Genomic DNA, 19,118 nt, shown 5'->3' on the forward strand with positions numbered 1-19,118 from the left:
ACGCTGTATTTCAATTGTATATATATATTTCTATTCATTTAGTATTCTTTGAAACTATATTTGAACAATTATAAAATTTATAAAAACAATAAACATTTAGCTATTTTGTCAATTAAATAAACGTCCTCTTGCTCTGTTTTCTGAATTGTTCCTTATTTATTACCCTTCAATATTGTGCTCACACATACTATCTGGCAACTATTCAATGTAAGTCAGATAGTGCCTCATCCCCTGCATCTTTTGTCTTGACGGAGCTAAAGGTAAATAAATCGAGAAACACCAATAATGCATACAGATAATAAATAGGCATAGGCCTAGGCCTAGAGGTTTATATTTATTTATTCGTCCGTACTGACCATGCATCATGTTTATACGAATTAGATCTATGTGAAAGTTCATAGAAGAATATTTTTCCTTGCCATTTCTAGGCCAGCGGAGGGCCTAAAATAAATAGGCCTAGGGCCTAGCCTAGGCCCTAGGCCTGGCTGGGCCCAGAGTAGTACTACTAACTAGGCCTAGGCCTACTCAAAGTGGTGAAACTTGACATGGCCTTGTGAAGTGCGCCCCCACCTCAAAAAATGTATGGGTGCATTCTATCTTTTGAGGTGTTAGCAACACTTAAAAAAGTCTTTGTACGCCAACATTATTGGTGATCCGCTAATGTTAGCGGATCACCTATTGTTATTGTACGAGATCTTTTTTTTTTTATTCTACCTTTCCTTCCATTTTTGTTCGCACGATATCTCAAAAAATGCCACGAGTTTACGCACAATCGCTATCAACGAACATTTTGCTTGGTCTGGAATAGTCATGGTAAGCTTTTCACCGCGCTCAGTCATGCGTGACGTCAACTACGCGCAATTTTGGGTTATTACATTATCAATCCTATCAGCCTAACCAATTGACATTTCGAAATCGTATTAAGTGAGCATTAACTTTGGGTTAATGTTGAATGTACTGTACCCTAATTTTACGCGTGCGCTTTTTAATGCGCGCTCACGCATACGTCAAAATTTCAAATTGCTCTAAATCACTTTTTGACTAAATTAGAGCACGTTTCAGGCCATTTTGAGCATTTCAAAATTTTTCATAATTTTCCACTACGCACGCGCACTTTTACTTGCGCAGTACGTATGGAAGTTAGAAATTAGGGGTTTTTTTTACATATTTTGGGTTCCTGACATTGTTTTCACAAATTTGCATTCTTTTCGGTCATCTTTTGGCCAATAGCAATGCCGTACATGCGCATCAAACATAGGTATCTTTGCGCGTATTTGTGCAGCTATACAGTGAAATTATGATAAAATTAGACCTATTTTTAATCAGTTATAGCTCCTTAGGTTGAAAGGTGACCCCCAATTTTTATTACATATTCTGAAAGCACATAAGTTGTAAATATGATTTTAGAGATCATAATGGCTGATTGGACATTGTGACGTCATCATATTGGCATCTGAATTCAAAGAAAGTGACTTATAGCTTTTCTAAATTAGCTGTTTTGGGGTTTTTTTCTGAAAACATCAGAAACTCAGAAACTGCATGTAAAGTTGGAAGACTGCTGATTTAATTGGGAGGTTTGAAATGCTTGTGTTGTCAGTGGTGGTACCAACGTGAGAGGTGGGGCTTTTCTCCCTGTCGGACAGGCCTGTCTACTCTGTTTTTACAGAACCATCTCCCCTGTCATCTGACACCACGATAGGTTGTCAGATCAAAAATAATAACTTGCCTATATCCAAATAAACCACGACTGCAACCCAATACAACTGGACCCACTGCTCCCTCCCAGTACATCACCATCCTTTCCTGACATAGTAACAAATTACTTAGTTTTTCACAAAATATTTCTTCATCATGTTTAATTTCTTTGATGTTTAAGTTTAGTCATCTTTGTTTTTCAGTGTGACCACACTGAGTGAAGGGAGCTCAGTTGCACGAAAAATCAAATAAATTGCGGTGTGAATTTTTCCTGTGTTGTTCCACATGGAACAGAATACTGCAGCAGAATCCAAAGAGGATGAAGGAGTTGGATTTCTGTTTAAGGCAATGAGTAAGTTGAAGTATAATGTACTTGAGGTAGAAAAATACAGCTGCTCATTTGAGATGAAAATGTTTGAGCACCAGGTTTATTTAAATATTTTGAAGAAACTGTCATGTATATGTACTTGTTACTAGCTTAAGATGTATATTATAAGTGCTATTCAATTTCAATTGAAATACACTTTTCAACTTGCTTTGAAGTGGAAAGGGATCCAAAGAAAAGGAGAGTCAAACCTGTTGAGCGCCACCTGCTGCAGCTTGATTTTGGATTGGACGACAGTGAGGATGATAGTGACTTTGAAGTTGAAGAGCATCATAAAAAAGGTGGGAGAATGATTTGATCAAAACACTTTTATTGTTTATTTTTTGTAATGATTTCCATGCGAAAGAATATAATTTTTTTTATCTCAGTCAGTCCATGTATACAGTAGTTTTGTGGGTACCTGTATATGCACTACCCCCAAATGTTGACCAAGAGTTTGTTGGAACATTAACATATTTAATTTACAAATGCCCTCATATATACCCTACTGAGGATATACATTTGGTAAGACGGGGATGTATGACAATATTTTTTCTGGCATTAGCCAGTAGGGTCAATTAATGAAGCCCTAATGCAAAGACTGGTGAGCTCAACCCCCATAATTCTCGGTGGTGGTGGTGGTGCCACCGCCGCTGATGAGTATATTTGTGAAAGGCAATCAACTCGCTATATGTGTTTATATGTTTGGATTTAGATGAATCTGATCAGTCGGATGAAGAAACTGAGGGAGAAAGTGATGATGAAGAAGAGAGCACGTCAGATGATGAAGAAGACAGCGAGGAAGAGACAGAAAATTCAGAATCTGATAAAGATCTCAGCGTGTCTGATATGATCAGCAAAGCTAAGTCAAGAAAAATCACAGAAATGGTACATATTTATGGTTAATTTTGTATACAGTATATATTTAGAAATAATGTATTTAGTAATAAGTATTATTAAAGTTATTAGTTGAGAAAATTATACATGTAGCACATATTTCAGTTACAGGAGTAATTATATTGTAATTTACTGTACTGTACTACAGTATCAATTCAAATTCTTTAAATGTTCTTCCACATCATATTATATGTTTTCAATTTATTAATAAATAGATGTTAAATCTCTGTAAATTATCTTTTACTTTTTTTTATTAGGACAAGTTATCTTATGTGTTATTATATACTTTATAAAATAAATTTTTATATTTTGTTTTATCCAAAAATATGAATTAAGTTCATATTTAATTTATGCAGTTTAAGTGCTGTCTTCTGAAGATATACCATACATAATGTGGCAGATATTACTTTTACTGAATTTATGTGGTTAAGAAATTTTTATTTTTTAAATATTTATGGTTCCATTTGCTGATTGTCTGCCATTGTTGTCTGTCTCCATAGAACCTCATGAATTTCCACTCAAAACACACTAATGCTATCAAAGTGCTTATCTGTGCTGTGTGTCTTGGAGAAGTAAGGTTGGTTCTAATATGCATTGATATATAGAATTCAAATTTTTACCACTTTCATAATAACAGATGTTATAATATTGAAGTTTTGAGAAATATGTATTGTTTTATTTGTATTCAAATCCAAGACTTTCAGATTACTTTGGGATGCTCTACTAACTGAGCAATGTGAGCAAGTGTTATGCTCTTTATGATTTTCCCTTTAGCACATTTTAATTTGAAAGTTATTTCAAAGTATGCAATGAATGACATGATAATAAATCTCATGATAGTTGCTATAATTTGATTTTTCATAACTGTGTGTGCAAATTATTTACTGAACCCCTATAAGATATCTATCACAATGCTAATACCATTAGTGTATAGGGAGGGCATTTAGTTACTAATTAATTTAAAATATGTTTGTTTTTACTTTATAAGTTTTGTTTTATTGATTTGTTTGAACTTTGTAGGAAGACAAGTACAAATATATTTAAAGAGTATTTCAGGGATGAACAAATTTTGATTTTATTTCTTTCAATTCATTTAAAGCAAAGACAATGATGAAATCATAGAGTGCGATAATTGTGGGATACCTGTACATGAGAGTTGTTATGGTGATGACAGCGAAGACTCGAGTAGCGTTGAGACTGAAAGTTCAACAGAACCGTGGTTCTGTGACGTCTGTAAGGCAGGTGTAGTGAATCCAGTAAGTTACATTTTCTGACCTTTTCTTTTTAAATTTTCATTTTTTTTATTTCATTTCATTTGAGACCCTCAGCATGTAACAATTCAAATTACAGGAAACATCTTAGATACCCATCAACCTAAAATGTAATTAGCTTGTTACTTTGTCTATGTTCCGTATTAACTTTTTTTATTAAGAGGTCGTTCACAATTATCAGCATTTTTACTAGTGTACAAACAGTATAATTGTGAACGACGCCTAATATGTAATAATTTTTGGGCAATTACAACGTTGTTCACAAGCAATTTGACTTCTATCACAAATTGTAAATTTTTTATTAACAATGAATGTGGTTATATTTTTCTGAATAAGCATTTGTATCATGTATGAATAAATTTTACTTTGTTCTTTCCTTAGAGCTGTGAGTTGTGCCCCAACATTGGCGGAATATTCAAAGAAACAGATGCAGCAAAGTGGGTAGACCTTAACAAGACCAATTCATTATGCTTCTTGTTTGTATGTTGTACATTGTAAGCTATTGCCATAGAGGTTATTTTCATTTATTTTTCGATTTTCTCTTTCTTCTTGAGGTGGGTTCATCTGGTGTGTGCCTTGTATATTGGAGGAGTTGCATTTGGCGATGTAGACAAATTAAGTCCTGTTACTCTGTCGGAACTCCAGCCTTCCAAGTGGGGTGCTAGAGTAAGTAAAATCTTTACAAAAATTTATATTTGGTATACTGTGTTGAACTAAAATAGAACACTATAACAATAAAATCAATATTTGAATGGCTTTCTTTGTATAAGGTTATCTTTAAATTGAAAATAGAACAAGATGCATTAAATATACCATTCCTATAATGTTGTTGCATAGACCCTTGTTTGGAATTGGCCTTTAGTCAATTTAGGAGTTTCTAAAAAAATCTGTAAATCACCAAAAATTACTATAATTTCGTTTTTGTCAGGAATGTTGTTACTGTGAAGATGAAAGGTTTAGCTACACTGGTGTTTGTATCCCATGTGATGCTGGAATGTGTCGTAACTATTGCCACGCTACTTGGTAAGTGGTCTCCCTTATGTGGGCTCTCGTATGATATGGTCTCATATTTTAATGTACACTTTTGTGAATGTAATGATGCAAGAAAATATTGAAGATTTTTATTTTTTAGAGATTCAAGAATTAATTTCTTGCTGCTAAAGCAAACATTGCATTTATCAATCAACAATTATAACTGTATATAAATATATATCAAATTAAAAATTGGATCTGTATTTTATTGTTAAATATTTGTTTACTCCACAGTGCCCAGAGGGCAGGATTGTTATCTGAAGCATCACCGGAAGAGGTATGTATTTAAAAAAACTATATTCCTTTGGAGACTAATAAACTAGCTACCGTAACTTATTGACTAATATGGAAATAAAATTACCAATATTTGGGTTTTTTCTGAATAATTATTAATACACCCAATAATGAGATATTAAGACGACATTTGAATTTATATATTTATAATAGGATCCAGTGCCTTTCAGTTTTGTTGTTTGCTTTTGTGGATTTGTGCAGCCCTTGTGTACAGAAAGCAATACATTTTATAATAATTTTTTTTATTCTGTTTTCTGAAATCCTTTTTTTTTATGATAGAAGACCTATAAAATAAGAGTATAACAGCCCTATAAGCATACTTGTGATTGAGTAATACAGTATATGTTATTTTGGACAGGACATTGCAGACCCATTCTATACGTACTGCAAGCTACATGCAGATAATGCCAGTATGAAGAGGAAACGGCAGAACTGGCTAGCCGTGCAGTCTCACCTTAAAATTCACAGCCAGAATAAACCCAATGATCCAATTACAATCCAAAGGATAAACGAGAAATTAAAGAAATCAAGCGAAAAGTATCTAGAACGGAAACGTCAGTGGCCAGCCCCATGGACGCCCCCACAGAAAACACCAAGGATGTTAACAACCAGTGCTTCGGCTTGTCGGAGGTTGATGAGGAAGGCCGAGTTACTGGGATTCAGTGGGGATCAAACCCAGTATCAAAAAAGCAAGGACAGAACAGAGAGTGCTAGAAAATGGAATGTCCTACCAGCATTTAGTACAGATTTCATCAGTTATTATTTAGGTATTTAAGCACTCATGTTTCCTAAAACCTTTAAAATAAATATTTAATTAAAATGAATAATTATTAATAATTAAAATTTTGTTTGTCATAATGTAAGTTTTTAAATTGGAACTCTAAACTGTTGTGCTGATTGGTCAGTTTGTCCCCAATTGCAGATTATTTCTCCACTCTAATTCTTTTTTCTTATTCAGATCGGGATTCTCGAATGACCCAGATGAAGACTCACCTTGATGACCTTATAAACTCCAATGATGAGATGCGTGGTGAGAACCAAATACTGAGGCTCAGCTATGATGAGGTAAGACTTTCAATATATAGACTGAAAGTTTTGAAATATGTACATTCCAGTCATTTGATAATGGTAACTCTCAGCGACCTAAACTGTCATGTAAGTTTTAAAACTTTTAGTCTATATATTGAAGAGCCATTTACAATATACTAATAATAACAGTTTTATTTATTCACGGAAACTCATTTCAGTCTTTTTACAAAGATTGGTCTTCCACAAGACTGTATCCTTAAACTAATAAACAAATGATTTTAAAAGCAAAAGAAAAACAAAAGGAAGAACTGGTAACTGTAAATTTGTGTGGGATATTGGTGATAGCGAAAATCTTTTTGATTATTATTAACGGGATAAAGAAATGGCAACTGTGGTTATAGGTCTTACTGAAGCTGATTACTTATATTTGTCATTAGGCAAGACACTTTTTCTTGGATGCCTCTTTCCAGTGTAAGTGGTACTTGGGGTAGTATAAGTGGGCGCACCTGTGCCCTTTCTCAACGTGTAGGTATCTGATGTGTTTACATACCAGTGCACTGATAACTAGTTCGGGCACCTTGGAATTCTCCCCAAACTGAGTATAAAAGCCCGAGGATCCACTAATTAGTTTTAAATAAAACAAAAACAGAGTAACTTTAAAAAGAGACGGAAACATTTTGAGATTCAACGTTTTGATCTATTTGATCAATTTCAAATATATTTGATAATGATTAAATAGATAGAAATGTTGAATCTTAAAATGTCTCAATCTCTTTTCTGAGTTACTGTCATTTATTTTTATTTGGAACGGTGTATGTGTTCCACAATTGTTTTATCACATGATTGGAGTAATAATTTGAAGTGGTTAGAGGCCCTTTTGACACTTTCAACAAGTATGGCTGCATTATTATTTTTACAAAAAAAGAGTAATTGTTGATTTAATATGTAAATTTGTTTTTAATTAAATTAAAGTTGACAGCGGAAGCTGAAAAGTTACGCATAATCAACAGCCAGATGATTGCCGCTGGTGAAGCCATCTTCAACTTATTGTCCAAGCTTGGCGGGAAGCCGTTACCCCTCCCACCAGTCCTTTTACCCCACAAACCAAAAAAGTCACCCACCAAGAAAGATCCTTCAAAAATTTCAACTATTATTAACTTGTAAGTATATCTGACTGTTTTAAATTTTTATTTTCTGTTTATAGTATCTACTGTTGTCTGTATATGAAACTGTGACAGTTAATGAGCAATATTCTGCCTTCTAGGGGCTAGAAAGCTTTGCCTTGTGGCTTGATAGGTCTAATGAGCTTCTTTATTCTATCAGTCATTTAAATAAGCATTTGTTTATTTTCTTTTTAACATTTCCTTAAATCCAAAATAATTTTTGCATAATTAGATTATGTATATAAATTATATCAATCTGTTTTATTCTAAGCTGTGGGATATGCAAGAAAACTCACTCACAACACCAACTGGCCCAGTGCGACACATGCAAGAACCACTATCACCTCTCCTGCTTAGATCCACCGCTTACAAGGATGCCCAAAAAGACAGCTTTCAGTGCTTGGTGAGTTTACATGAATATTAACATAATATTGTTTCCAAATGCCGTACCAAAACTTACGGTCAATGTTCTTTTACTTTTGCTTCTGCCTATTTCTAGAACCAACTTCCAAATTGTATAACTTCTTCCAACTCTATTTGCAACTTTAAGTCACAGCTTAAGACCTATTTGTTTTCCGGTGGCTTTTCACATGCGTTGCGCCTTTGATCTTATTTGGAATTGGCGCCATATAAATTCGAGATATTATTATTATTATTGAAATATAATTTTTTTCTAAACTAAGTAAACTTTTGTTTAAGGAGTTAACTTGTATCTCTGGTTGTTGCATGACCATTTTTCTCCCACTCTTGAGTGGAGGGAGGGAAATGTAGATACTGTAAAGTGGCTTCCCCAAAGACTCAAGCACTTGACCACCCTCAGAAACAAACTCTCAATCCTGGATTCAAAACCCAAACTTTTGTCCATTTGTAGGCAGTGCTCAGAGTGCGTCACAAGCGATAGTGAAACATCTCCTCAGGACATAGACGAAGAGGGGGATGAAATTAAACGAAGGAAACGAAGAGTAATCAAGGAACCAGTAAAATTTATCTCTCAGGTTATGCCATCCAAAAAGGTATGAAATGTGTAATTGTTTTTGTCTATCAAATTTTTCATTATAATAATTTAGCATGATGTACATCACGTTATTACAATATTTAATGAGTTAAAATTAAAAGCTAAAAAAAAAACTTTAAAAAAAAAAACTGATAACAATAACCATTTATGTTTTTAAAAATATATTTTTATTCCTTTGTGTCATTTAGGGTAGCAAAGGAAAGTTAAAGAAAAGGAAGAAAGTAAGGAAGCCAGCAGCTTTGAAGACAGATGACACAAAAGAAGACGTGGTAAGTGTAATCCTTTTATTGGATTAATTGCCTGAATTTATCCCAGCTTATCCCTTCAAGGTCGTCAATAAACCTTCTGAAAATTGACCTTTCAGGTAAGCTCCCTGGAATTTTGTTACTAAGGTCAGCTCCTCCACCCCCTCTACCTCCGCCTCCGCCCCTCCACAATCCAGACACACAACTACATACACAATTTTTTTTCTAAGAATTTAGGGTGTTACTTCTCAAGGTTGGCTGATATTTTATTGTTTCTACTACATAAGAAATATAATATTCGTGACCTTGTCAACTGTGTGTATATTTTACAGCTATGATGTATTTGCTTTAAATATTTATCAATATTATTTTATTTTTAACTGCCTAAAATTGACATACAACTTAAAAATATGCATTTATAGGATGGTAAAGGGTCATCATCTAAGAGGCCACGATTGAGTGATATAAAAAACAATTGTGCTAATTGCAGCCAAGAAGGAAATTTCACAAACCTTGTCAGGTGAGTTTTTACATATTGTTTATTGTATTGTTATTAGTATTGGTATTATTATTGGTGTTGCTCTTTTATCTGATCATTGAATAATAACAGAATGTAACATGAAGGTTGGCTAAGCTAGCTAGCTAAGCCCAGAATGGCTGTTTTTTATATAAATCATACTGGGCACTTAATAATTTTAATATTAGAATAAAAATCTGTTTTGTTATTGTTTTCTGGCATCTTCTGTATTTTTCATCAGTAGTCTTGATAAAGACGATTGCAATGCTTTACAAATAATGGAATAATTTTGATATACACAGGTGTGATAAATGCAAGAGTTGTTATCATTTTGGCTGTTTAACTCCACCTCTGAAGAAGAGTCCTAAACAACGAGGTTATGAATGGTTCTGCACTGACTGCGACTCCCTTTCAGAGGATGAGCATTCAAAAGACGAAAAAATGGAAGATGATCAATCAGTTAAAGATGAAGGAACTGAGAAAGAAGATAAAGAAAAAACTGCCAACTAAAATGATGTGTGGAAAAGAATATTGAAATTTAAGAAAAAATCTGCTGGTTGTGATTCAATAGGTTTGATCTATTACAATCTACTACACATACTATCATCATAATGTTACATTGATTGCAACTTTCCATTTTATGTGTCTTTTTCAATGTGATAGAATGAATAATAAAGTAGTGGTCTGTCTGGTTTTTTACTCAATATTATGTGTTATGTATTTCTCAAAGGGGTTTTGATATCTTTTGTTACTGAAATTTAATAAATTTACATGACTATAAACAACTGATGAAATGATAGATTTCGGCATAGAGAGAATGTATGCACTATTTGGCGAAGATAGGATGAAGAAAAGGATAAAATTTAATTAAATTCACACAAATGCACCTACAGTGCTCTACTAATGTGTACATCGTTTTATGATAGCAGCCAGAGTCAATGAGGAAGAAAATAACCCAACATTAGGGTAGGCAGATTGGCGCAGCGTGATCTGTTTGATTTCCAGACCTTGAACCTCATGCTGTCCATTCTCGGCCGGCCATGCATAGATACCTCAGCTTGCATCGTTATAAAAGTTGTAAAGTGACTTATTGTCATGATTGAGCCTATAGTAGGCTCTGGCCCATAGTTTGAAACTTATGCAGCGAACCATTTGATTAGCTATTTTGAAACCCTCTTGAGTAGAGACACCTGAATTAGTTTGCTATTGCACTATATTTAAAAAAAATGTCCGAAATGGTCATAGGCTCACTTTCTTTCTACCGCGTTCTACCTAATGTGTATACATATTTGATGTTACATTTATCGTAGACTTGCCAATAGTCTCTAATTTATTGATTTTTCGTAGTATTAGCACATTTTGGAAAAGCTCCACCAGCGTCAGTTTATGTCAAAAACTTTTTTGATGCGAATTAATCCAAGAAAAAGTATACTATGAAACGCCAAGCAAATAGGTAATATGGAACGCCATTGGTGCCAAAATCAATAGCAAAGTCACATACAGAAATTTCTGAGCTTAATTTCTGATTGAAATTATTTTGTACTTTAATCAGGATTTAATAACATAAATATACAGTAATTTATATTCCTTATGACTAATTTGAAATCTAATCAATATATATATTTATTTAAATATGGAAAATGCTGAAGACACTAATGGTAGAGTTGTCAACTATCCCACAAAAATTATACTTAAGGGAACATCCCCGGGCATTTAACTACCAATAGCAACTCATAAAATTACTGGGTAATTGTCCACAGATTATCCCAGGATCACTTGCCCCAGGAAATGGACACTGTATTACTTCTCCCTTCCTTATTGTCAACACTTACATTTGTTAGTTAGAATTATAATACAGTAGTTGCATTGAAACCATGATTGCATTTGCACATTAGGAAATTTTTAAAAAGAAATAAATACTGGTATAATTAATTCAAAGAAATATATAAATCTATCTGTAAATTGCTAAAATCAAAATAATTTCAGTTTATTTTATTTTTCTTTGTCAAGATTTTATGCTAAAACCTGCCAATCAGTGTTTGGCTGCTCTAACACCCAACCTATGATGCCAAGTTGGTGGTAACAGTCTATATCATCATTGTATTATTAATGCATAAATGTACTGTACAGTATTCCAATATATAAAGTAGGTGCATTACAGGTCTTTCTGTAACTGCAATATATCCGGCACTAAAATTCTGCTTCTGATTTTGTTTACTTTGGTTTTTGCAATGTTCAAGGTGGGGCTGACACGGTGCTTAGTAGACTATCAGCTAAAGACACAGCTGAGCTGATGCTACCACTCTCTGATAACTTTGGTAATGTCTGCAAGAAAATCAAATTTTTAAAATAATTTTTCCCTTTATACAATCATTTTACTTAGGCCACATAATGCAATCACAAAAATCTGTAAAGAAGCTGTGGTACAACACTTCAAAATGAAAGTTCAGGTACAGGTACACATCTATGTGAAAGATGAATTTTCAAATTGTAAATAATAAGAGTTCTATACAGTCGAAGTCAATTTATTGACCTTGCGGGCAGCATGTAAATTTTGGTGCTACAGTAGGTGAAAATTTGACGTTGCCAATTTGCTTGCAAAAACTTCATGTCCTGATTTTTTTTACAGATGATTGGTGACGGGCCATGAAACAACGGGGTTTTATAGCCAAAACATTGCTGTTATTAGGTGCATGTGGCCTACAAGCCACACTTTGCCCACCTGTGCTATATATTCTATAATGAAAGGCAACAGACAGGCAACGTGTAGGAATTAAACAATTTAAGCAGGAAACATAATTCCTTCAAACAAAAAATGCAGGTGCTATTTTAACAGCTTTGAATTTACATGGTGCATACCTGCGATGCATGTCCATCTTGAAGGTTGGCCGATGAAGACGTACTACTAGTAAAAACATTATCGTTGGACTTGACACTGAACTGAAAACATTAATATAGCTTAATTCAGTAAACATTTTATTATCATAGAAGAAATTCATCTGGTTATCTTGTAGTTAATAGATATGTTTTAATTTCAGATAACAACATACATAACATACAACATAACAATTTTATTATCAGCTTAAATTTTGGGACTGGTTAGTCTTTCAGTGCGACACCATCTTGAAAACACCAGGTGTGCATGTGTGGACAAGTACAGCAGTCGCAACGCAGACAACAACTTCGTTGTCGGAGATGATGACAACAAAATATTTTTATCTACTTTATCTTTTACTTATATAGCATCTTTCTGTTCACATACATGTCATTGTGTCTATGTACTCGGCTTATGTTGCTGCCACAATTAGTACCGTTCGTGTATTTATCGGCGCGAAATATCCCCTACTATACTCTTGGGAAGTGAGATGCAAATGCAAAGTACCTTGCTCTAGGAAAGAAGCGAATCACACAGCGCTAGGGGATTGAAACCCTGACCTCGAGGCTGGGAAAACCAACCATTCCTGCCTTTCCAAAACCATAATAATAGAGAAATTCTCACCTGTGACGTGAAGGAGCCAGCAAGGGGAACCAATGAAGGCGTCTCCTCCTTTGTTTCTCTCATAGGCCTCTCATCTACCCTCTTACCTAACAGCAATGTAAGTGAATTTGATGACGTTGGACTTATTTGGCTTGGGCTGGTTGGCGGCTCAAGACTCTGTAAGCTTACTCTGTAACCATCAACAATATTATTTAAATAATTGAATTGGTTACTTCAGGATTTTTTATTTTATTCAATTTCCAGGTAAATAAATTTCACAAAGAGAAACAAAGGAAGACAAAACGAAAGCTCTAGCCGAAAAATAAACAGTCCCCTGGGGATGGCCAAGAGTGTAAAAAACTATCAGAGTGGCTCTCCAATACTGTACTTAATCAAACTAGCACAAATACAATGATAAAATACAAATTTAAATTTAAAATAATTTATGTTAAAATATTACCAAAGATAAAATGACTAATTAAAAGATTTTAAAATTTGATATAAAAAATTATTAAAGGTCTCTCGGAAATCGGAAAGGCTTCTCGCACTCCGGCGAGCAAGCAAGAATCGCCCGGAAAGTAATAATAATAATTATAATAATTCTGGATTTATATAGCACCTAACGTTGACACAACCTTGAGGCGCTTGAACATTATCACCCCTGGATCACTGGATCAAGCACATATGGCCCCATGGGGGAATTCCATAATGTTGAAGCTGTATTCAGCACAGGCTGTGTTTGAACCTACCAGGTACCCACTTGTACTCCTCGGTGGAGAGAGGCAACCGTAGATAAAGTGTCTTGCCCAAGGACACAAGCTGTCTCTTATACACATCTAGATGTGTATAAGAGACAGGTATTTGTACATTTTAAAAATTCCTTACCCTGTATTCTTGCAGCCTCTCGGAAAGAGGTTTCCTCGCCCAATTTTTCCAATCCTATAATCCATAAGATATATCCTTGACAACATTAGAGGTTTCACTCCAAGACCTCATCAGATTTCTGGGGCCATCACTGATATACCCCACATTCTACCACTGGCAGTATATATTCCATATCTCCCTACTAGCTGGCTATATGCTACAGACCTAAATTTGGCTATGCTAATCCTATTAGTTCCTAGGGTCCTGGTAAGTCTTCAAGGGTTTCCCTTACCCATCAGCTCCGGTGTCTATAGAAGAGCTACCCGTATTCATAGTAACGTAATCCATGGCAATTGCTTGCCCAGAGTGGTCTCTCCGTAGATGCCAATGGCCAGTTGTCAAGTGTTCCTCAAGTTCTTTTCTGGATGCCAGATGGGCATCCTTCAAATATCCTCTGAAAAAAAAAAATTTAGCACTCTCTGCGTCATTTAAATGCTTATGTCTCAATTAGCAATGAAATATATTGTGTTCATAAGCTTTCTTACATTTGATCCTGCAGTTCTATGATCACATTCTCCAACTGCAATCTTTCTCCTTTTGACCTCTCCTCCATCTTTTTTACTGTTTCCTGGGCAACCTTCACTTGCATCAATGCATCATTCAACTGGTCATTAGATGCCTGTAGCCTCTCTTCCAAATATCTCTAAGGAAAAGAGCAAATTAAATCAAAATATGGTGACACAATAAATTGCATCTGTGTAGCAAATATCTACAAATTTACAAGGGCAACCAGATAAATCAATAGTTCAGTTTCAAATGGAAATCAATCATCTTTCAATAAATTTTAATAGAATACAAAACACACTATGGTGTAACCCCTCTTGAAATCTGAACTTTACACTGATACAATCACAACCAATAGATGTACATTTATCGGATTATCTTTAGAAAATCAATCCAGTTCACCTTTTTAACTAATATCAGCCAGCTCCCCATCAAGCAAACATCATTAATGACTTAAAATTCTTCAGACACTCTTTTTCAATATTTAGAGCTCTGATAAGATAGTATAATACATACTCCAAGTATCGAAATGCACACCATCGTGTCGGGATTCAATATTTCGACATTAATTATGTCATCATCAGGAATATCATTAATGTCGAAATACTGAATCCCAACACGATGGCATGCATTTCAATACTTGGAGTATGTATTATACTATCTTATCTGAGATTAATCAGTGGACATTTCGGTTTTTCATGCTCTGAAGTATTAGAATATTATTAACGGGTGATCATCGGTGTGTGATCATCTGGTGATAATATGTATGATTATCTATCGATAACTATATTGTGATCTTCTTTCACAACCTTCTGATCACACACAGATGTGTATTTAGACTTGAGATTTTGAAGCTGCTGTTCTAACGACTGATCACCGAATTGGTCTTCATCTTCCTGTACTGCCAAAAGACTAATATCAACATCCATTGCTCTCTGCTGCATGGTACCAGTTAGTCTAACAAACAGTAAACCAAATGACACAATAAGATAATGAATATACTTGAATGACCAAAGAATTTCATCTGGACTTCCGACAACAAAAAAGTATGTACTTTTTATCTATAACAAATCTACAGTATTGTATATTTTGAAATGTATATTTTTTTTCCAATGAATAATTTTTTTTAAATAAGACTAAAATAAAGTTTCAGAGGCTCATTGTATATTAATTTTTACAACTTACCTCTCAGAGCAGCTGAGGTAGGGGGTATAGTCAACAATCCTAGCCACCCCAGTCTGTAAATTGTTGCTCCCTTTCAAGCAAAAGCTATGACAAGGTAAAATCAATTTTCATTATATTTTATCTATTACTATCAAAACTAGCCAGATCCAAAACATAAAAATATGAATTTAATAAAATTATATTCACAATAAAAATATTTATTTTATCTTTTTAGGAATGAAGATAGAATGTAATGTAATTATGTTTTTAGAACCACCATGACTAAATCCCTTATTTTTTTTTTATGTAGTCAATCAGATATTAATATTATTCATACTATTGATCATTACACCATGTAACTTTTTATGATTTGTGCAATAAACTTTGCTCCTTGTCAGCAGATTACCTTATTTGTGCAGGTAAAATGAGGATAATTTTATTAAACTTATTAATACTTTTTGAAATTGTTATGTTAATCTTTCTAGACTATATTACCTGAAGTCAACAAGATTTAGATCTTGTAGACACTCCTTCAATATTTGTGATTCTTCACTTCTCATGAAAGATCCTTCGCCGTAAAATATCCTGCAACCAGAATCTTTTCAATTAAAAGTAGGTTATGTGTACATTTAAGTGTATTTCATTTATATTTATTTTTATTTATTAAATTAAATACATTTTTATTCTGAAATTGCTATTTTGCTTCTATGTTTGTGCAGTGGCATGAGTCGCTATGTGGCCTTTTCTTTTCTTCTTTGATGTAACTGTTCTTTCCATTTGCCAAGTTGGTGACAACATTAAAATTATTCCTGGTCACTGAATTCATAATATTGGCAAATGACACAAGCCAAGGACAAAAGCGGAATGCGAAGTGAGAGGTTCAAACATCTAACTGTTGCGCAAACTGCAACCAACTATAGGTCATGTTATCATGAGCTGTGAAAGTTTATAGCCGTTTATTCTGTGAAGCACCCCATTAATCCATTTACAACTGTTGAAGAAATAAATATCCTGACCTTTCCATGAAGTGGTAGCCATCACAAAAATTTATTTGACATACCACTTGTTGCCCATTGCGAAAATGTAGTTCATGGATAAGAAAAAAACTTACTTAAGTAGTCGTTCATCTTGCATACTTTCAACGACGTACTCGCTAAGTCGTTTCTCCATCAGCACGGCTCTTATCCAAGCGCGTCCCTTCAAAAAGAACAAAAACAACAGTAGAGCCGTTTTGAAATGAAAATGTGTGCAATAAAAATCCTATTACATTTATAGTGCAATTTACAATACAAAGAGGACTTGAGATTAAGCTTTTGGTGTATGCTTGCCTTCCAAGCACCAGGTTTTTTTTAATCCTCGTAATTAAAAATAACTGGACTAGAGTTGAATTCAAAATAAATAAACTAAAACTTAAAAAGGAAGAAAGGAAATAATGAATAATGATTTGATATGATCATGCTACAATTTACCTTTACTCGTGAGCTTTTGAAGTCTTCCATCATGTGTAGACTTTGTAAACAATTATTTGGAACATTGCGACATGCCACATAAATGAAATCCCAAAATTCCCGGGGTTCTTCAAAACGAAACCAAGTCGCTTCACCTATGATCAAAATTAAAGGCAATTTACAGTAATTAGTGGCAGATCAAATTTGGCGGGGTTTGTAAAGGGTGTATGGGCAACATAACTGTAACTTGTCTGCCAAAATTGTAATTTCTTTGGTTACTATAAATCCCAAAACTTCAGCACTCCTTGATTCATTGCTGATAGTTCCAGAAACATTATAACTTTTATTATAAAAGTTGTTATTGTAAACAATACACAATGTGGAAGCATTTGTCCATTGAATATGTTAATTGTTATTTCATTATTTTATGTTAATTGTATTATTCATTTTTATCATAAACCACATTTTTGATGAAGATAACCTCTGAAAACCCTTAAAAACAGTAGAATGTTTTTAATACTTAATAAAACACTATACAATAAACAACAGATAAATACCTCTTAAATGGTAAATTGAAGCAATATAACATAATGTATATGATTAAATAGTAAATATATAACAACATATTTAATGTTATTAAAATTTACCGCAAATGTAATTTGTACCTTTAAGACGGTGGCTAAGAATGTGTTCTAGAATAGTGGCAAAGTTGAGGAATTCTTCACTGTTATCATCAATGGAATTGTACATAGATTTCTCTTTTAAACTTTGTATAGTTAACCTGAAAAAATAAGCAGAGTTATTTTTGAGAAATCATGTGTATTGTATATGTTTTCTTAAAGCGTTGGTGTCATAATTGTCTGTCAGAACTTATGGTTCGTTGAACGCTTTGTTTACTGAATCCCTCCTGATAATAAATAATACCCCTTAACATGCTAGGGAATGCATCAGCTCAAGAAGGAAACTTCAACCTCTGACCCATAAAATAGCTCTTCTACTGGGCCAACAGGGATGCGCAGCTTTTGACCATTTTTTGCATTCATTGGGAATTAAGAAGCGAGATGAATTCAAACAATAAGAATAACGTAGGCTGGTTTCTGTCTGGGGGAAGGGGGAACTATAATCCCTATTCCAATTAAACTTTAATGCCAACGTCGTTGGCAACGAATGGTGATTTTTAGTATTTTAACCCAGGCCTCCATTCCAATAGATAGTGATGCTTTCATTCTAAGCACGTAAACCTAACTTCCTAAGCCTGTTTATTCCGGTCTAGCTTGAATATTAATATCACCTCTTGATATTAAGGCGAAGGCCTATTTTTAGGCAGGGAATTTGATTAGGCCTGCTAGCCATACGGCTAGGCCTACGGTAGATTTGTCGATAATTCCACCGTAGCATGCAGGCGCAGCAAAAAGGTACACACCTACAAATGGATATTAAGTTCCTTCGATGCCTAGCCATTTGTTTACGAATTTCTTCAGCTTTTCTGCTTCGGGATACATTACTGGATTCAGTTTGAACATTCATGAATCGCTTTAGCATTTTGTTTCTGTAAATATATGCAAAAGAAAAATCAAAGAGGAAACGCGAGAGAATTTAAATTTAAGTTCTCGTGCTCATACTTCTCTCTCAGCTGTAGCACTGAATCTGTAAACAAAGCTCTTGTTCATAACCTTTGACCTTACGCAATACCGTAATAAATTATTATTTCAACAATATTTTGGATGGATCATGGATGGTTCCTGTTTTTATTTGTCGTTTTATATCGTTTACATTAGTGAAAATTATAGGAAGGTTAGATTAATGCATTCATTAATTGATTTACTCCAATGGATCTGTATGTGCAAAAGAATACAAAGTTAGGACTATTTGAATATGCCAAAACTATTATAATGTGGAATTAAAATTTTCATACTTTTTGACCAGGCTCATAACCAGTGTATTTAAAGCATTGAAGAATTAAGCCTATTTCATAATTTTCATAATATTTTCATCAAATAATTTAATCATAATGCTAATATTATTGTACTGAGGCACCAACATTATTAATTTACGCTTAAGTTACAATATTTATTTTT

General features: G+C 33.9%; 2 protein-coding genes across 3 annotated transcripts; one reads left to right on the plus strand and one right to left on the minus strand.

Annotated features, from left to right (window-relative positions):
- Window positions 1–129: 129 nt before the first annotated feature.
- On the plus strand, window positions 130–10,703 carry LOC117102921 (PHD finger protein 14-like). 2 transcript variants are annotated; one of them, XM_033243377.1, is made up of 18 exons: window positions 130–260; window positions 1,899–2,047; window positions 2,239–2,361; window positions 2,775–2,947; window positions 3,457–3,533; window positions 4,056–4,212; window positions 4,609–4,664; window positions 4,782–4,893; window positions 5,156–5,250; window positions 5,494–5,536; window positions 5,912–6,320; window positions 6,512–6,618; window positions 7,555–7,742; window positions 8,017–8,148; window positions 8,617–8,758; window positions 8,949–9,029; window positions 9,428–9,525; window positions 9,825–10,703. In XM_033243377.1, exons 2-18 carry the CDS (start codon window positions 1,981–1,983, stop codon window positions 10,030–10,032), a joined length of 2,268 nt encoding a protein of 755 aa, XP_033099268.1. In that variant the 5' UTR covers window positions 130–260; window positions 1,899–1,980; the 3' UTR covers window positions 10,033–10,703. The 2 variants fall into 2 exon arrangements, with proteins under 2 accessions (XP_033099268.1, XP_033099269.1); XM_033243378.1 differs by lacking the exon at window positions 130–260 and adding an exon at window positions 263–326.
- Window positions 10,704–11,041: 338 nt separating this feature from the next.
- Window positions 11,042–18,685, minus strand: LOC117102923 (RUN domain-containing protein 3B-like). The gene is made up of 12 exons (XM_033243379.1): window positions 18,464–18,685; window positions 17,706–17,821; window positions 17,062–17,195; window positions 16,704–16,789; window positions 16,088–16,177; window positions 15,614–15,697; window positions 15,238–15,385; window positions 14,410–14,567; window positions 14,157–14,318; window positions 13,022–13,190; window positions 12,382–12,462; window positions 11,042–11,847 (listed from the first exon to the last, which is right to left on the minus strand). Exons 1-12 carry the CDS (start codon window positions 18,580–18,582, stop codon window positions 11,758–11,760), a joined length of 1,437 nt encoding a protein of 478 aa, XP_033099270.1. The 5' UTR covers window positions 18,583–18,685; the 3' UTR covers window positions 11,042–11,757.
- Window positions 18,686–19,118: the final 433 nt, after the last annotated feature.

Source organism: Anneissia japonica, unplaced genomic scaffold, assembly GCF_011630105.1.
Source record: "Anneissia japonica isolate Jap-2015-1 unplaced genomic scaffold, ASM1163010v1 scaffold285010_len649756_cov215, whole genome shotgun sequence".
Lineage (NCBI taxonomy): Eukaryota > Metazoa > Echinodermata > Crinoidea > Comatulida > Comatulidae > Anneissia > Anneissia japonica.